Source organism: Musca autumnalis, unplaced genomic scaffold (assembly GCF_047663935.1).
Source record: "Musca autumnalis isolate F117 unplaced genomic scaffold, ASM4766393v1 scaffold_4, whole genome shotgun sequence".
Lineage (NCBI taxonomy): Eukaryota > Metazoa > Arthropoda > Insecta > Diptera > Muscidae > Musca > Musca autumnalis.
The window spans coordinates 110,798,196-110,817,160 of NW_027411977.1; the positions used below are offsets into that span (position 1 = coordinate 110,798,196).

General features: G+C 38.8%; 1 protein-coding gene across 2 annotated transcripts in view; it reads left to right on the top strand.

Moving 5' to 3' along the window:
- Positions 1–10,780, top strand: part of sowah (ankyrin repeat domain family member sosondowah) — a 198,692-nt gene extending 187,912 nt beyond the window's left edge. For both annotated transcript variants that reach the window (XM_073987400.1, XM_073987401.1), the window contains exon 4: positions 9,018–10,780. In XM_073987400.1, coding sequence (XP_073843501.1) covers positions 9,018–9,044 — 27 coding nt within the window. In that variant the 3' untranslated portion in view covers positions 9,045–10,780. The remainder of the gene's footprint in view (positions 1–9,017) is intronic.
- The last annotated feature ends 8,185 nt before the right edge of the window (positions 10,781–18,965 follow it).

Here is an 18,965-nt window from a genome sequence, read left to right on the forward strand (position 1 = left end):
TACTGGTTGAGTATCCCTGACATCTCACGAACGCCAATATCGTATACTGTAAAAGCCGGCATGGATTTACCAGTTGACGACTTTTTTGTATTTGACGCCTTTGCACCAACAGATTTAGTACTGATCGCCTTCTTCGCAGTACCAGCACCCATATCAACATCATTTGTATTCTTTGCTTCAGCTATCTTCTTTAACTCAGCAACGAATGGATTTTGTTTGTTTTTCGGCTTAGCACCATTAGCCGCATCTGTCTTCTCTGCCGCTGGCTTTGCGACATTACACGCCATACCGATGTCTCCGGCTACATCGGCAGCCCAATTATCACCTAGCGGTTGTCCTACCGCTTGCTGTACTGGCATTGTGACAGCAGAATTCTTACCATTGTTTATACCAAACAGCGGTTTGGGTGTTTTTAGTGGTGGCACACCCTACTGAATGGCAACTTTCCTTTCCATGTCATGAATTATTCGATGACATGCATTTTCGCGCCCAATAGCCAATGAAAGCTTTTGAACAGTTTCTTCTTGAGACTTGATAACGGCGTTGAATTTTTCCATCAAGGCTCTGTTGTCTTCTTGTGATTTTTGCAAATCTTTTTGCAGTTGGAGAATTAAAGACTCCAGCTGCAGAATCTTATAAGCGGTGTCACCTCGTTTACGTTTGCGTTGGCCGTCAGATACTACTGTCTGAAAACCACTGCTATCGTCGGACATTTGCGCCAACGAGTTTCCATTATCGATCGTTTCAACGGCGTCGCTATCCATTTCAGCGGCACTGTTATCTTCAAGTTTTGTCGTTTTCTCTGCCATTTTAGATTTGGCAGATATTAGAGAAAGTTGGTATATCAGCTTTCAATGCGCTATTTACGTTACTACGGCAATCTTCACCATTTTTGCCGCCGTCAGAATGTAAAGACATTGGCTTTGTACTGCCTGCGGGGTTGATGTGTCCCGCCAGCGGCGACTATGGTTGTTTTTACCAACCACCACTCGTCACAGTGGTTTGTGCACAGCCAGCCAGAAATAATATATTGCTGACTACTATGCGGTTCTCACTGTTTGCAGCTAACCGCATACAAATCGACACAATTTATGCTTTGGCGTAGAGATAAATTTAGTTTCAAACTCTTATGGGATGAAAGTCACAAGTCACTTGGTATTTTTTAACCACTGATTTTACACTTTCACTTCACAGTTGAGGTGTTCACTTCACCAGAGTACAAGACTGAATGATCTGGCCTACCAAAGAAAAGGCGAATATTTACCATCAAAAATAGTTTTAATGTTTTCAAAGTAGTCTTTAGCATGATTTATACACGCTTGGACCAATTGTTGAATCACTTTTTCCACTCCGATTGAGACACCTCCAAATCATGGTTTTTGAACGCTTCAACAGCATCATCTGGCGAAGAAAATCGTTGACTACGCCTTTTTTCTTGATATGCTAGAATCAAATGAAGTCATTGGATCCCTAGGCAGGGCTGTACGGCGGATGACCCATCAATTCCACGTTTTGTCCGCTCAAACAGTGGCTGATTTGGATCGATGTATGAGTGCTTGCGTTGTCATGATGCAGAATGATTCGTCTTCTCTTGTTCGTTTTTGGAATTTCTCAGGAGACTTCAGGCAAACAAATTGTAGCGTACCACTCAGATTTAACCGTGCTACATTTCTCAAACCGTATAGTCGCCACACGGTCAGTTTTTCCAAAGAAAGCTGTTGATAACTTTAAAATCCTCAATGAATGTGTTCACAGAACTCAGATCAACTGGGCAAATTAGTACCCTGCTACTATGTTTGAGGTCATTTGATGACCCATAGTTTTTAGCATCTCCGTGTTTCGTACTGGCGGAATATAATTTAAAGTTCTTACAACTCAATGCATAATTTTTGAGATATACTGATCTAGATTTACATTAAAAATCGTTTAAAAAAGTACATATTTGCATTTCATCAATACAATAATGAGACCCGATTGTAATTTTTTATAATTTAGAATCAGTTTGGCTGCTTTCTATTGAACATAATTGAATATCAAATCCTGAACAAAGAAGAATGTAACACATTTTATATAAATACATATTTTTGTACAAAGTTTGACAGTCATTAAGCTCGTCTCTAACGAGATATTAATATTAAAAATGATCTTCGCCCTAATAGTCAAAGTTTCAAATAAATCAAAATCACCTTGATCCAGGCTGGGGTTTGTACCCACATCCTTGAAAACATATGAAAAAGTGTTGTCACGGCGTGTTAGCGTTCAGAGCCAAAATTACAACTTCCGAAAGCTGCGCTAAAAAAAGCGTTTGTCGTGGAAAGTCATACAGGATGAATGAGAAAAAAGCTCATCACTGTAAACAAAAACAACTTGCATTTGAGAAGTGAAAAGTTCGATGACTGAGAAGCCACTCCACAGCCGATATGTCGGATAAGCTGCTACCAACAGCGAAACATCCCAGCAAACTAAATGTCGGATGTCCGACACATCTGAACAATTTCGGAAGCAAAATCGTTAAGATTTCGTTCCGATTTTTATATGACTTATCGTAGGGGAATTCTTTCCGATTTCGGAAAGAATGTCGGAAGTAAATTTCCCTTCGAATATTCCAATGTTTTTCTTCCGATTTCCGTAAGAATTCGGAGCGAAATATCGGAAACAAATTTCCCTTCGCACAACAACAACCTTTTTTATGTATCTAACAGCAAGGGGTTAATTTCATTTTAGTTCGTTGTCGTCGTTGGTTATAAAATTCGCATATAAAATTTTTAAATATTTTAAATATAAATGCAACATATAATAATTCAAGCTAGTGCTGTTAGACCCAACATATTCGTACACAAATTTTACTTTGTTCTACTATAACTACGAAATAATAACAACAGTGGAAATATCATTAGAACATTTGAAATTACAATCTTCCAATAAAAAAACGTACCAAAGAAAAATTGGTAAATAAAAAAGGCGTCAGAGAAAATTTTTTCCTTCGATCTTCCTACAACATTATTCCGAATCGTTAAGGAATCTGTATGAAGATTCGGAAGGTATATCCGATTTTCATACGACATTATTCCGAAATCGTTCAGAAATCTGTACGAAGATTCGGAAGAAAAAATTCACCTTCCGAATTTCCCAAGGATTTTCTTCCGATATCGTACCGACAACGATCCGATTTCGCTCCGACATTTCGTTTCGAAATTATGCAAACTACTTCACACAACTTTCTTTAAGATATCACTACGATTTCGGATCCGACATCGGACATCGAATTTTGTTCCGATTTCGTTACGATGCCGGTACGATTGGTTTGCTGGGATGTCACATAATGGTGGTTGTGTGCGTTCGAATCTTTGTCCTAATTGGCAAAATTTCAAATAAATTGAAAGGGTGAAACATTAAACTTACGGAACACAGTGGTTCAGGAATGGATTTTCCTGGTAGGATTGTTGTCTTTAAGAACAGTTTCCATTAATTACCGCAACGTTGACTCAAAGTGAGCTATTTTATTTTTCCTCAGGTACTACATTTTAGTGAAATAAAAACTTTAGTGGATTAGAAAATTTAGCGAACAGCTTGGAACAATGCTCCGCTTTCACAGAATGTTGCCCGAAAGTGTCCCCTTTCAGCCCATATGTACATACCTTTGCAACCGTCCGTTTAACACTTTTTTTAAATTTATTGAAATTACATGGGTAAAATGTGTACCTTTTTTCAATGCGTTGGTCCGTTTTTCAATCAAAAGTTTTTAAAACAAATTCTTTAAACAATTTTTTTTTTTATTTATTTATTTTTTTTTATTTTTATAGTTTGTGTATTGGCGTTTGACCTTTAGTTTGTACATATGACAGACTCAAAAACACTCATATTTTCATGCAAAATATGAAGAAAACTCAAATTTCTAACTTTAACCTTGAATTTTTTAGCCTTGTATGCTTTGGAAAGCTGATTATGTTATCTGTCGAACTATTTTGAAAAACAAAGTTGTATTAGCTATCCCAATAAAAAACGACGCCACCAATGTTCGATTTGAGAAACACTGCCACCGTTTGTATGGTTGGCTGCGACAAGCTACCAATTACATTTTGTTATGTGCTTTCGTCAAAATTCGACGACACATCGTCGGTGTCATGCTTAAGTGTTCCATACGCCATTTTTGACATTTTGAGATACAGATGGTTTCTAGGGTTTTCCGGTATGCTCTTTCTGAATTTCTAGTCAGCTTTCCCCTATCTGCTCTAGTTTCCGAGATATCCAAGCCTCGACGGGAAAGCATAAACTTTTTTCAGTTATGAAATTAATATTTTAAAAACTTACAAGTTTAAAAACACATTTAATAAATTAGAATTTCAATTTTCGGTTTAGAAGTATTTAATTTATTGAGGCAAAAATGAAATTTTTTTGTCACTTTGTTCCATGTGATTTACAATATTTCACATTTGTGTCATAAGTGCGGATATGGAACAAATCGACAAAAATTCTTTTTAAAAAAAATCTCTATAACTTTTATATTCCAATATATATTTGTCTAAATTTTTGCAAATATGTTCTATACACTATTATTAATATTTCAAGTCAAAAATATAAATATTTGCTTTAGCCAGTTCCACACAGTTGTGACGCAAAACATTAAAATGCGATTATCTCAAAACAGGCAAATGGCGTATGGAACACTTAAGCATGACACCGACGACATAGCAGTGGGAAAAGGTTTGGTGTGTTTCGCAAACACTTTCGTCGGAGTTGTGTTAGGTTGCCAAAGAAAAACTTCTCATTGAAGTTTTTTCTTTGTTCACCTTTATACTTCGAGCTGACGATTGATGTTTGGGTATAAAAAGTTTCTTGTTGAAGTAGTTATTGAAAAATAACTTCGGTGGAAAATATCCACAAACAAGAAACAAGGGAACTGATGAGATCCAGTGGCGTGGATCGAAACTAGTCTTCCTTGCCTTACCCCTTAGCGAACAATGCCAACCTTTTTCCACTAATAAATTAGTTGTTTTAAAATAATAAAACAACAACAATGGGATTAAGCCAGACTATTTTGAAAAACAAAATTGTATTAGCCATCCCAATAAACGACGCCACCAATGTTCGGGTCGAACAAAAAAATTATGGAGATATCTTTATCCGTTCAAAAGTTACAGGGTTTGGCCAGGAAAAAACGATTCTCCACTGTGCCGCATTGGCACGGGCATATCCACTCCAAAACTTAGCGGCCGTTGACATAGTGAAGAAGTCCTAAGAGCTTGGAAATCTATACTTTTTTATACCCTCCGCCATAGTATGGAGGGTATATTAAGTTTGTCATTCCGTTTGTAACACATCGAACTAATCATTTGCGACCCTATGATCAGGATAAAATTCTAAGACGATCTAGCCATGTCCGTCTGTCCGTCCGTCTATCCGTCTGTTGTAATCACTCTAGCGTCCGCGTCCGTCTTTTTACCATAGGCAGGTCAAGTTCGAAGATGGGCTATATCGGTTCACTCTTTGGTATAGCCCCCATATAACGGTACCTCCTGATTTGAGGTATTTTGACGTTCTTTGCCACATTTTCAGACCGAATTAGCTATAATTTGGCACTTAGGGTTCCTAGTGATCAACAAACTTATATTCCAAAGGATATGGGCATAGGTCCATGTTTTGGTATAGTCCCCATATAACGGTACCTCCCGATTTTCGGTATTTTGAGAATTTTAGCCACAATTTTTAACCGAACTATCTGCAATTTGACATTTGAGGTTCTCTGTGGTCATGAAACATCTCCACGAAACATCGTCAACATAGGTCCATGTTTTGGTATAGCCCCCATATATCGGTACCTCCCGATTTTCGGTATTTTGAGAATTTTAGCTACAATTTTTAACTGAACTAGCTGTAATTTGCCATTTGAGGGTCTCAGTGGTCATGAAATATCTCCACCAAACATTGTCAACATATGTCCATGTTTTGGTATAGTCCCCATATAACGGTACTTCCCGATTTTCGGTATTTTGAGAATTTTAGCCACAATTTGTAACCGAACTATCTAACTAACATCTCCACCAAACATCGTCAACATAGGTCCATGTTTTGGTATGGCCCCCTTATAACCGTACCTCCCGATATTCGGTATTTTGAGAATTTTAGCTACAGTTTTTAACCGAAATAGCTGTAATTTGACATTTGTAGTTCTCAGTGGTCATAAAACATCTCCAACGAAACATCGTCAACATAGGTCAATGTTTTGGTATAGCCCCCATATATCGGTACCTCCCGATTTTCGGTATTTTGAGAATTTAAGCTACAATTTTTAACCGAACTAGCTGTAATTCGCAATTTGAGGTTCTCAGTGGTCATGAAACATCTCCACCAAACATCGTCAACATAGGTCCATATTTTGGTATAGCCCCCATATAACGGTACCTCCTGATTTTCGGTATTTTGAGAATTTTAGCCACAGTTTTTAACCGAAATAACTGTAATTTGACATTTGAAGTTCTCAGTGGTCATAAAACATCTCCAACGAAACATCGTCAACATAGGTCCATGTTTTGGTATAGCCCCCATATATCGGTACCTCCCGATTTTCGGTATTTTGAGAATTTAAGCTACAATTTTTTACCTGAACTAGCTGTAATTTGCAATTTGAGATTCTCAGTGGTCAAAAAACATCTCCAACGAAACATCGTCAACATAGGTCCATGTTTTGGTATAGCCCCCATATAACGGTATCTCCCGATTTTCGGTATTTTGAGAATTTTTGCTGCAATTTTTAACCGAACTAGATGTAATGATCGGTATTTTGAGAATTTTAGCTACATTTTTGTCTATTCAAAAATAATCGTCAAAATACATATGTCCATGTTTTGGTATATCCACCCATATAACTGTACCTCCCGATTTTCGGGAATTTTCAGTGGTCACGAAATTTCTTCACCAAAATTCGTCAACATGGGTCCATTTTTGAGGGTCTACATTGTTTTGATGAAACTACCCTCAATTTGACTCTTGAAGTTCCCTGCAGCTATAAAACTTTTCCGCCAAAAGTTTAAAGATAGGTTGACTCTTTGATATAGTCCCGTACGTGGTACCTTTCACCTACCTGAACACATTTTTTTTATATTAGATTAGATAATACTGTGCAACAAAATGGAGGTGAAAGTCTGGGGCACGGAAAATTCCTCTTGGGGAAGAAAGGCCTTGGTGAGTATATTATGAACCCCGAAGGACAGATCCGAAGAACAGATTCGGAGCGGCCGAACTTAACGACTTTTTACTTGTTATGTTGTAGCTACTTTAAACTCCCCCTTTAAACGATGACTTATACAAATTAAAATACAAAATTTGAAAGTCTGTAAAAGCTCTTTTTCCATAAACATCGCAGATGGGACAAAGGAAGGCTTCTCTCAAAACTTCATATCCTCTTCATCACCAGGTCCGACGAAATGTAAAACATAACACGACACCTCTTGTAGAGCAGTATCACATGGAAATTTCCATACTCAGGAAAGCGATCGCTGTATGTAATGTTTTGTAGAAGTCGAAATAATCGAGATAGACAGACAGTTAAAACATAATAAACCAAAAAAGATTGTAGGATTTAAACGACTATTTTAATTGAAGAAAAATGTAGATATGAAAAATATGTATCAACATTATCGCGGTTACTGATCATGTTCTTTTACTTGTAAAAAATGAAGTAGCCAATGTTTTCATTGGGATAACATCCCAATTTTGACACTCACCAATGCCATGGAAGCCAGCCTTCTCATCAGATTATATTCTCACATTATGAGAGTACAAATTTCTAACTTAATTAGAGGAATTAGTTGGGATTTCATTTGAAATGTTATCGACTTTTATTTGTTAAAACAAATCTTGGCAAAATTTCTTAGAAATGAAAAAAACTTTGGGAAAGAAATGAATAAGGTCATTTTTATAAGAAAGTTGTTTCGTCCACAAACAAGTCCAAATCTAATATTTTTATGTTAACAGAATTGTCATTTAAATGACAACTGTAGCATTTTTCCTACGAAGTCTTTTGTCTGCCTTTGGGACTTAGAAAATCATTTAACCCAAAAAAAGGAAATTAAAGGCCGCACACAAAGCCACATCGACTTCGAAGAAGTACGTGATGCAACATTCAAAACTAGTAGCCGCTTTGTTTGACGTTATCACTTAAGAAAAATTAGTTCTTCAACGATGACAAATTAGATGTTATTAACTTGGACAGTCGGCATCACTAAGTCAGACACAAAGGCAAACAAACTAAATCAGCGGCAATATTCCAACCATAAAACCAAGAAGCAAACAAAAAAAGAAGAGTTAAATCTTCAGCGCCGAATTACAATGCAAATGAAGAAGGGATCTAAACTTGGTGGCTGGCGGTGGTCACTTCTTTGGGAAATGATGAACTTGGCAAGATAAACGTGAGACATGCGCATGCGTGCGTATATTAAAAACCACGATATCTTCTCTGTCGGTCTGTGAGTGTGTGTGTGCCCGCCTGTTTCAAGGGAATTTCATATTTCAAAAATAAAACTCTGTTGTTAAGTGACGAACCCGTGTTCCCGTCTACCTGTTGTTAGCAAGGATTTTGTGTAATTCTTCTTATTTTTTAAGAATCTGACCTTACTATATTTTTCACTAGCTGAACATTATGTGGAAGAGAAGTGATTTCCATAAGCTGGCTGCAACAGTTGCAATGATAAAATTCTCACAATGCTAAAACGGTGACCGTGTGTCAGTCAGAGTTGTTAACCCGTCCCTTCCTAGAAGGCTTTGGGCAATGCAATGCTACTCAAGAACACTTTCAGACTTTTTGTTTCTACATATTTTGACAGTAGCTTTTCTTTAAGTTTTAAGCTAAAATATAATCTTTTTTAAAGGGAGCAGTTTAAAAATGAGGAAAATTTTGAAAACTATTTAATATTTTATAAAATGACAATGACTTTAATGTTTTATAAAATTTTCTCTTTTATTACTTTTCTAAATATGCCCCATTATTAATAATAATTTTTATTTTTATTTATTTACAGGTATGTCTCCAATTTATTGCTTCGTAGTAAGTTAATAAGTTAAGAAATCAGCATGGTAACTGAAACTAAATATTTTGGGCTTTAGGCAACTTTTAGCCTATATTTCCCCTGTGTAATGGTGATACAATATTTTGAATTATTTCTTTCATATCGATTTTCCATCATTGTTATACCACACTGACTTCTGTAACCCTGCAAAGCAAAGATCACAAAGTGTCACGTTGATCTACATTATTTATGATAATATCAGCCATAGTTTGCTGCAGTATGGCACTGCTTATTTTTTACATTTGTTGTTGCTGGATGTTTAATCTATGGACCGTTTTCACTTTTAACTCAATGCCGGTGTAGATGCATTCAACTGCACAGAAGCTTTTCCAGAAATCTACAACGATGTGTGTGGTCGTCTCCATTTTGGTATCCATTAGCACATCCAACCGCAGTAATATCATCACACATAGTTAAAACTGGATGTTCCCTTAAAGATGGCCATAAACATGAACTCATATGGCCATTTAATATGTCAGGAAACTCCAACAACCTGGAACTGGGAGAATAAACAGAAACGAAATAAACCCTAAGAAAAAGTAAACAAGCGATCAGCAACCAACCGTATTTCCAGAAGCTCATCTGATAATGACCAACTAACTTAATTTAATTGTAGCATACTCGTCGTATGCTTTTGCATAAATACACAGCTACAATTCCATACTACAAAGTTGTCGTTTACTTTTGGGATGCTATAAAATGTCCGGATTCGAGGCAGACTTGGCTTTAACACCACTTGTTGCCTGCCCCCCACTCATATCATTACGCCCGCCTTGTGTTTTTTTTTTTTTTTTTTTTTGTCAACAAGAGTTATGCGCTTTTAAAATAAGCATTCATTTAATGCCGAACGGGTAACAAAAATTAAACCATGGCTTTTAAATCCGCTTAATTAGGGTTTTAGTCCATCCGCTTCTTCTTTAACGGCACACACACGCAGATTATGCCATTGAGATGTTCTTAAGCGTCAATTAATTTAAAATCTTTCTCGTTCCTTTTGTCCCCATTGTTGGAAACATTTTAAAGGACATAAAGAGGATTTAGTTGATTGTTGATTTTTCGGAAAAGATGGTTCAATATTAATGCCATTCTAAGTGGTCAATTAATTTAATTTTAATGCCCGACTGCTGATAACTATGTGAATGAATTTATTTGTAAAAGTCAGATATGGGTGATTTTGGGTTATGTAAGGTTTAGAATGAAAAGAGTAGAGGCTATATTCGCTTCAATCAAATACCGTACAATGTACTTTTTTTAATTAAAGAGGATGGACTATATGGATAAACCATTGATATCATGGTTTTAGACCTGACTAAATCCGTATCAGATAGTAGGGAGTCGATCTAGCAATGTCCCAGTTGTAAAGCCCAATTAAAACCACTTTTCATGAATTTTTTTCGAAGAAAAATATGAAAATTTTAGTATGGCATCGAAAGACCGAATGTCTCCTAGCTGAGTCGATCTGGCTATGTGTGTCCATCCGTCTGTCCATCTAAACCTTGTAATCACTCTACAGGTCGCAATTTTAATCCGACGTCACCAAATTTTGGGTGTTGATGAAGGTCCCGGAGGGGAAGAAACCTATTGATTTTGGCGATGGCCGGATAATATTCAGGGGTCGGAATGGGCAAAACTTATTTGGAGAAAAAGTCAACATTTTATTACAAAGAGAATATCTCCGCTTCTCAAAAGCAAAATCTGCTAATGAAAAAAGAAAATATTACCTTTGCAACGATGTAACGTAGGTTGTCGTAGGTTAAAGAACGAAGATATCGCAATAGCCGCTAATAGAACCCAACTTTTATTTGCGATTTTAATAATAATGACGAATATCAAAGCTTTGATTGGGGACCTTCCAAAAATGGACACCTTTTTTGGCCATAAGTCCATATTTTTTTAAGTCTCTCGCTTAAGTACATTCTTTTAATATGTATAATAACCCCACAAAAACATACGAAGATCGGATCATCCATTTTTGAGGTACAGTGGGCACCGAATTCAAAAATGCCATTTCGAAAAAAACCGCATTTAAAACTTCGATGTTACATACAAATCACAATGAATTTTCTCTTTCTAACGCTCTTATCTCAGCTAATTTTTGTCCGATCGGCTCAAAATTTTTTGCAACATATTCTATCCACCTGTACTTTAAAATGAACCAATAAAAAAATATTCGTTTTTTTTAAATTTGTAAGTGGCCATAACCCCTTAATATCATATATTAAGATTAGATTTTAATTCAGCAAAACCGACGAATAAACTCACAGCCGTGGTTTTTTCTGCTTCTAAAAATTGCAATTACTCCTTTGAAGCATCGATTTATTGTTCATTACATGTCTCTTGCTAGCAATTTCGATTCGATGCCCGATGTTTGTTTGTGGTATGCAAACGTTGTAAAATAAATAAATTGCACAAATGTTGTTCATAAATTCTCTGTCGTTGTAGATCTGAGTAACACCAATCAATGCTAGACTAAAACAAAAAAAGCGTATGATCACAACCAGCATCATCACCATCAAATGGCTACCCTCATCCTCCACATGAGCAGTAGAAAAAATCCCAAATTCAATAAACATCAGTGAGTCTATAATGTCCGCTCATATGCTAATGGCAATTTTCTATGTTGTTAACGTCTTAACCTCTGAACAATATCCGGCGCCTAATGCCGTTGTGTACTAGACATGCCTACACATACATACGTATGAGTACACACCATTTTTTATTACATACACCATCCTCTGCCTCTTCCTTATCCTGGCCTTATTGTGTGTATGTTTGGTCTACAAAAGTTCAAATTTTTTTCTTTTGGTGGGTTTTCATTGCCTATAATAGTGTTTTGAATTAGTAACGAATATTTTGATCCTTTATGGACCATGGGCCAAATATCATATTAAGTAGGGTAAGGCTTGGTAAAATGATATAAGCAGTGACACCTTAGGGGCTAAGTATCCACTTCCCAAGAAATGGTGAAAATGGGGCAAAATTTAAACCTCCCGCCCATATCTACTACAAAAATACATTTTTCTCATAGTGAGAGTTACAAAAAAATAGCCACGGTCGATTTAAACGCCATTTCCATTTGTTTTATTGTTTATTGACATTTCAACGCTTTATTTTCTCCCTGTCTGTCTGTTTGTTGGTGCGTCTTGAGATTCGCGTTACATTTTTCATTTGTTTTGTTGTTTTTTGGCAACATGTTGTTCCTTTTTCTTTCTCAGCAAAGCAGAAGCCTTAAACATCAATAATAATCGATATCAAATGTTTTATTGATCTTAAATGCAACATGGGCATCAAGCGAACGAAGTCTTCCAGAGGAGCATCATCCACATCATCCACACACATTGAAAAGCGTGAACGTCCACATTAATAATTTCGCTTGTGATTTAATTGTGCATAAATTTTATTTGCCAATTTTCGCTGTTGTTGTTGGTTGTTGGTGTTCACAATTCCTTGTCGTTTATTGATTTTGTGCCCAGACACAGATTTTCTTTGCGAACGTTTAAAACTCCATTGTGGCGCATTGGAATCGAAAACCGAACATTTGATAATTTATAATTTTGTTGATTTTCTCAAGAGGGTGCTTGTTTTGATTGTTGCTTAGGGTTCTGTTCCGTACCTTAACTTCACTTAGATACATGATGCATATGCCGTTTGCTATTTGCTTCATGTTTGTCCCCCGTTAAATCGCCCGTATCTGCCGGGAGGTGGTTGTTGCTTTATGATGTTAAGACACGATGGCGCATGTTGCGCCGATATTTTGGCTTAGTTGTACTGATGATGAGTAGTTCTGTGTTTCTCCATTTTTTTGGTTTTGTGATTTCCTTAAAATGTGTGTAACTTTGAATTGTTGTTGTTTGATTTTTATTTGTATCCTTACCCTGCGATTGCTTAAGCTAGTATTGTTACTTTAAATGTTGTTGTTGTTGTTGTTTTGGTTGTTTGCTGTTAAGGTTGGTGTTATCCTCCTACGTCGTCTTTAACCAGTGAGTGGTTAAAGTTTTGATTTGGTTAAAGTTCCTTTCTCCAGCAGATGAAACCAAAGGCATAAATTATTTCCCATAGGTTTTAAGTTAGCTGTGATCTTCAACTCAACCAAAAAAAAAGTGCAACAACAACAGCATCAGTTAAACGAAATACAACTACAGATGAGAAATTTTTCCAAAACTGCAAATACTCTTCTGTCGTTTTGTGCACAATGGGATGCTATAATGTATTTATCACACAGATCGTTCGTTCTATCCCTGACGATTAGCAAACTCTAATGACCTTAAAATCCTGAAAAGGTGCCAAAGTCGTGAGTTCAAATCCCTGAGCGAAATGTTGTCCCAATTCATTAGTTTTTCGGGTACCTCCACTAGAACAGTTCAAAATTTTTCACTTAAGGGGTTATGGCCACTTGTTGAGCACGAAAAATGAAAATTTTGATGCATTTTTTTACAAGAAATCTTCCAAATTTTTTCAGAAGATTTTGTTTTCATCATATAGATCATACCTTGAGCAATCCAACGGCAGCGGGTTCTCTGTACCGGATTGACCCGGAATCACACAACATCAGCGTTCCGGCCAGCGGCTGCCACCTCAGTGTACATGTGTTTGTATTTGTTTCGTTTTTCTGTGCTGGGAGCAGCATATCCCGGAATGTCTGCTCCGGATTCTTTTGGTCCGTGCCGGTAGGGAGGAAAACCATGGGCCAATATATTTGTGCTCGGTTTGTCACATCCGCATCTTCCACTCATATCCAATCTTCGGTGAGATGCAATAGATGTCAGGAGTGGGTGCATTTAAGGGGTTGCTCTGCACCACTGCCGACCAAGAAGAGGGCACACAAGATTCTGAATATTGGCATCTTTTGACAGTGTGTTAGTAAGGTTGTATGCACGCATGTTGCAAAACAAAAACAAATCAAAACATTTGCTCTCTTTTGTGTGCTCTTTCGTTGCGTTCGGATCGTGTGTGTGTGAATTGCCGAAAATCTTCGTAACTTCAACAATAACAAAGATCGGCATTGCTCTGGACTTGTCACAACACAGCCCCCAGTGAGTCGTCGTCGTCAGATTGGGAAACTCCTTCTTCGTCAGATTACGAAACTCCTCCGCAGTCCCCCCAACAGCAGCCGCACGCGCAGCGTTTAACTCCCAGAATATGCAACCTTTTTGCAACTTAATTGCAATGGACTACGAGGTAAGATCGATGAAATAGTGGAATTTATGAATCGGAAGATGATCAAGGTCGCGGTGGTGCAGGAAACCATGCTGAACGACCACAGCTCATTATGTTGTGATGGTTACAAGGTAATAAGGAAGGATCGCACCAGATGTGGAGGTGGGGGATTAGCTTTCCTTTTGCACCCGTCTGTTCAATACAGACCTATCTCGGTTGAGCCTGCCTCTAACGACCCGTACATGGAATGTATGGGGGTAGGTAGTCAGGTGTGGAACTGCCGAGATAGAGCTGCTGAACGTATACATCCCGCCGAGAAATAGCTGTGTCTCAGATTTTAAGCCTGACATTAGCCCGCTTTTGGAAGGTCATAATCGTCTGGTCCTGGGGGACTTTAATGCGCATCATGATATGTGGCATTCGACCCTTCGACCAACGACCAGAGGGGTATAGCGCTGATAGCTCTACGTTTTGCTCGGTCAATGAGAACGAATTAGAGGAGCGTGTCACAGTTCGCCAGACATAAACATCGTGTCACCTGGTCTGACAAATGAGTCACCTGGTAACCCGCCATTTCCCTTGGATCAGACCATCTCCCCATAATTTACTCCATTCGACCCTTCGAAACGACCAGAGGGATATAGCGCTGATAGCTCTACGTTTTGCTCGGTCAATGAGAACGTCCCTACCAGAATTAGAGGGGCGTCTCACAGTTCGCCAGGCATAAACATCGTGTCAGCTGGTCTGACAAATGACGTCACCTGGCAACCCGTAATTTCCCGTGGATCAGACCATCTCCCCATAATTGACTCCATCAACAGACCACCCGATTTCATCACCTCTTAACCTCGGGTAGCGGAAAGGACGTTCCGAGACATCATCAATACTGCAGCCGCTCACCTAATACCTGCTGGTCGAATACCCCAAGTAAGACCAAATTTCCCAGCAGATGCGACGGGATTAGCAAATAAGCGTGGTGATCTTCGTCGAACCAACCCCGACGACCCCAGAGTCAGAGAGCTGATACGGGAAGTTAACAGGCTGGTCGGCGAACATAAGCGGAACAAGTGGTTAAATCATCTGAAGAGTTGCAACATTGGAGCCGGTATAAGTGAATTGTGGGCAACGGTTAAGTCACTCTCGAACCCCGGAAGGAGGGATGACAGGACCTCAGTCACGTTTGGCGACATTACGTCGACTGACCCAAAGAGGTGTGCAAGTTACTTCTATCGACAGTTTGTCGAGCACCCCGAGAGTGACAGGCCGAAGAGAAGAGTGTTACGTCGCATTAGATCTCTTCCTGCCGAGGATGAACCACCACAGTTTACAATGGATGATGTTGCGAATGCCATCAAGAACGCTAAATCATCCAAAGCGTTGAATCCTGACGGAATTTCCATGGTAATGTTGAAACAGTTGGATGAGCCGGGAGTGGAGTATCTCACTAAAGTTATACACCTGTCGCTAGCCACCCTTATTGTTCCCGAAATCTGGAAAATGGGGAGGGTAGTCCCGCTACTGAAGCCAGCAAAGATGCCAGCAAAGGTGAATCGTACAGGCCGATTTCGCTTTTGCTCCCCAGCATCATAAATATCTATCAAGTTGCCGATCATCAGCATGGATTCCGTAAGCAGCACAGCCTGACACCAGCGCTGCACGCCATTTCCACACATATTTGTCGAGGACTCAACCAGGAGCGGCCGTGTGATAGAACAGTGATGGTGGCGCTTGACTTACCAAAAGCCTTTGATACTGCCAAACATTCCACGCTGTTCGAAGACATCGAGCAGACAACCCTCCGACCAAGTCTGAAACGTTGGATAATCAGCTATATATGTGGTCGCCAGTCGTATGTGGAATTCAGGAACAAGAAGTCCAAGCCCCGTAGAGTGAAACAGGAAGTTCCCCAAGGAGGGGTGATATCTCAGGAATTGTTTAACCTCTACCTTTCCTGTATTCCGCCCCCTCCAGACGGCATTGAGATCGTAACGTATGCGGATGATTGTACGATCCTGGCGTCAGGTACCTACAATGATGGCATCTGTGAGAGACTGAACTTCAATTTAACCGATCTTACCACCTTTTTCCACGCGAGGAATATGCAGATATCCGCCACTAAATCGACGGTTCACCACAAGGACGGTACAGTATAGAAGAGACTTGAATGTCGTGGTCGATGGTAGCAGAATTCCGACCACAAACTGCCCAAAATTTTTTTGGGTTTCCATTCGATACAACTTTCACGTCGTCCTCGCATGCCACAGCTATCTGCGATAAACTGAAATGTAGGAACAAGGTCCTCAAGTCCCTAGCCGGCAGCACTTGGGGTGCAGATAAAGAAACCTTGTTGACCACGTATAAAGCGATAGGTCGGTCTGTGGTAAGGTATGCGGCGCCAGTTTGGTCCCCGAATTTATGTGACACGCAGTGAGTCAGAACGCCGCCCTCAGAACAGCAACAGGGTGCCTCCTCAAATCTACAGTGGACCATCTACACTAGGAGGCAAAGATTCTTCCAGTACGGCAACATAATGAGATGCTATCGTTGCAGTCCTTGCTCGGGTGTTACCGTGAGAGCCGTCCCAATCACTATCTGCTGGCCACCGATACATCCAGGCATGTCAAGAAGGATATTCATGCTCTAGAGACGGAGGTCCAACAATATAGGAGGGAACCTCTAGATCAACAGGCATATCAGGCAGGTTTGAACAGCATTCACACGGACACAGTTGCTAAAACTATACGCAATTATTGTGTGAATGCAGTCATTGGAGCACATCCCCCACCTATCGCAGCTGAAGAGCGTCAACTGCCACGACAAACCAGAATAGTTTTGGCTCAATTACGCTCGGGATATTGCAGTCCCCTAAATTCCTATTGGGCGGGAATCGATCACACCGTGCAAGACATCTGCCTTGTATGCGGCATGGGCCCGCACGACAGGGACGTAGCCAGGATTTCATTTCGGGGGGGGCCCACCTGACCAAAATTTTGAAAGTTCATGTTAGCGAAAATGTCTTATTTAGCAAAGATGTAAACCTTATTTCAGACTTATTCTACTGATAAAATAATTTTCATTACTATTTTTTAATTCAAATAGCGTAAGACTTCTTGGCCATTTTTATCTTGTTTTTAGAACTTTTTGGCAATATGTCACAAACAATGAATTTATTAATAATCCCATATATTTTTGGGCGTATCATTTATCAAATAATTCACATCTACAGTGAATGTTATGAAATTCAGTGATATCACTTCGGTAAGACCAAAAGAAATCGAATACAATGGAAAACCTTAGAAATATCATAACATTTAATTTTTAAATATCATAACATTATAATTTCCAAAAATAAGCAAAAATCCGATGTCTACTTATCACAAAGAATTTCTGAAGGCCGAGAACTAATGCTGAGCAATATTTAGGCTATCCATCAAGAAATTCTAGCACCTAATCGCGGTTATGTAAATGACAAATTCTGTCGCCAAATCGTGCATCTGTCAATAGACTAATTTTGGCGTCCAATCGTCGGACTTCTCTTATAGAAATTCTGGATCTTCTCATAAACTTATCAGGAACAGGGGAAACTCTGGAATCCAGTCTTAACTTCTTTTAAAATTAAATTATGTCGCCCAATCCAAGGTCTATACATGTACATTTATACTCTCAGCCTTTTGGCTAAATATGCCTCATCGAAATAATGGCTTTAGGCCCAAAGTGTGTTTGGAAGAAATCTGTTTCAGGAAACTTGGAGTTGACTTAGCTATGTCCGATCGTCTGGGTAGCCGCCTGGAGAGCACTATAATTCTCAAACACATCAACCGATTCGGTCCAAAATTTGGCCTTCGTGATATTTCAATCAACTTCGAAGATGGGCCATATCGATCTACTCTTTCGGCAAACTTCCGCAGAGTATTTCAGAAATGTTCAGCGAAGTGCAGTTTAAGACCTCTCTGGATAAGCTGTGTAAGCTTAAGATCTCAATGGTCATAGCTTCACTTCCTTTATGCTAATAATTTAGTTATAAGTAAAAATATGAAATTAATAAATTAATACAAAGCAAAAAACTCTCTGGAAACGCTTTGCTTTTTTGCAACAAGTTTTCTCGGGCTCCAATTACTACCGTCCAAGTTTTTCAGAGGCAAGTCTATACTTCCAGAGAAAATGGCCCGAAAGCTGTAAAGAACTCCTAAGGTAATCATGTGTAGTGGCTAGTGCGACGACAAATTTCGAACTGGATACTGCGTTGGTCCAAACTTTATCGCAATATTTCAGCGAGCCTTATACATACAAAATTCTAAGATGGTGCTTTTCGGTATATTTCTTCTGAGGATCTTTAGACATTTTTACTGAAGGTATTCCTTGTGTTTAGAGCGGTATTTTGTTTTTGGTGGGCAAGTCCATATTTCCTGACATAAGAGTCAAAAGGTGAAAATTATACTGTGGCGAACTGAAATGACTGGTTGGCGCAATATCTTTTGAAAGGAATGACTCCCAAAATAAGATCTACGCCCAAAATGAACTATGTCGGTCCGGTCCATTTCTCCATAGCTCCTCTGCAACACTTGTGATTAATGATACAAATCCATATTTTGTTTGCTATTCGATCTGTCTATAGATGAAAGTTTCAATTCACACAGGCTCAGGGTATATTCCTGTCCGCAAAGTCGAGTGGTACTTGTTGAGATTTTGTCGAAAAATAACCTGTTTCCGATCAGTTTTTAGATTTCGTTTGTCGTCACAAGG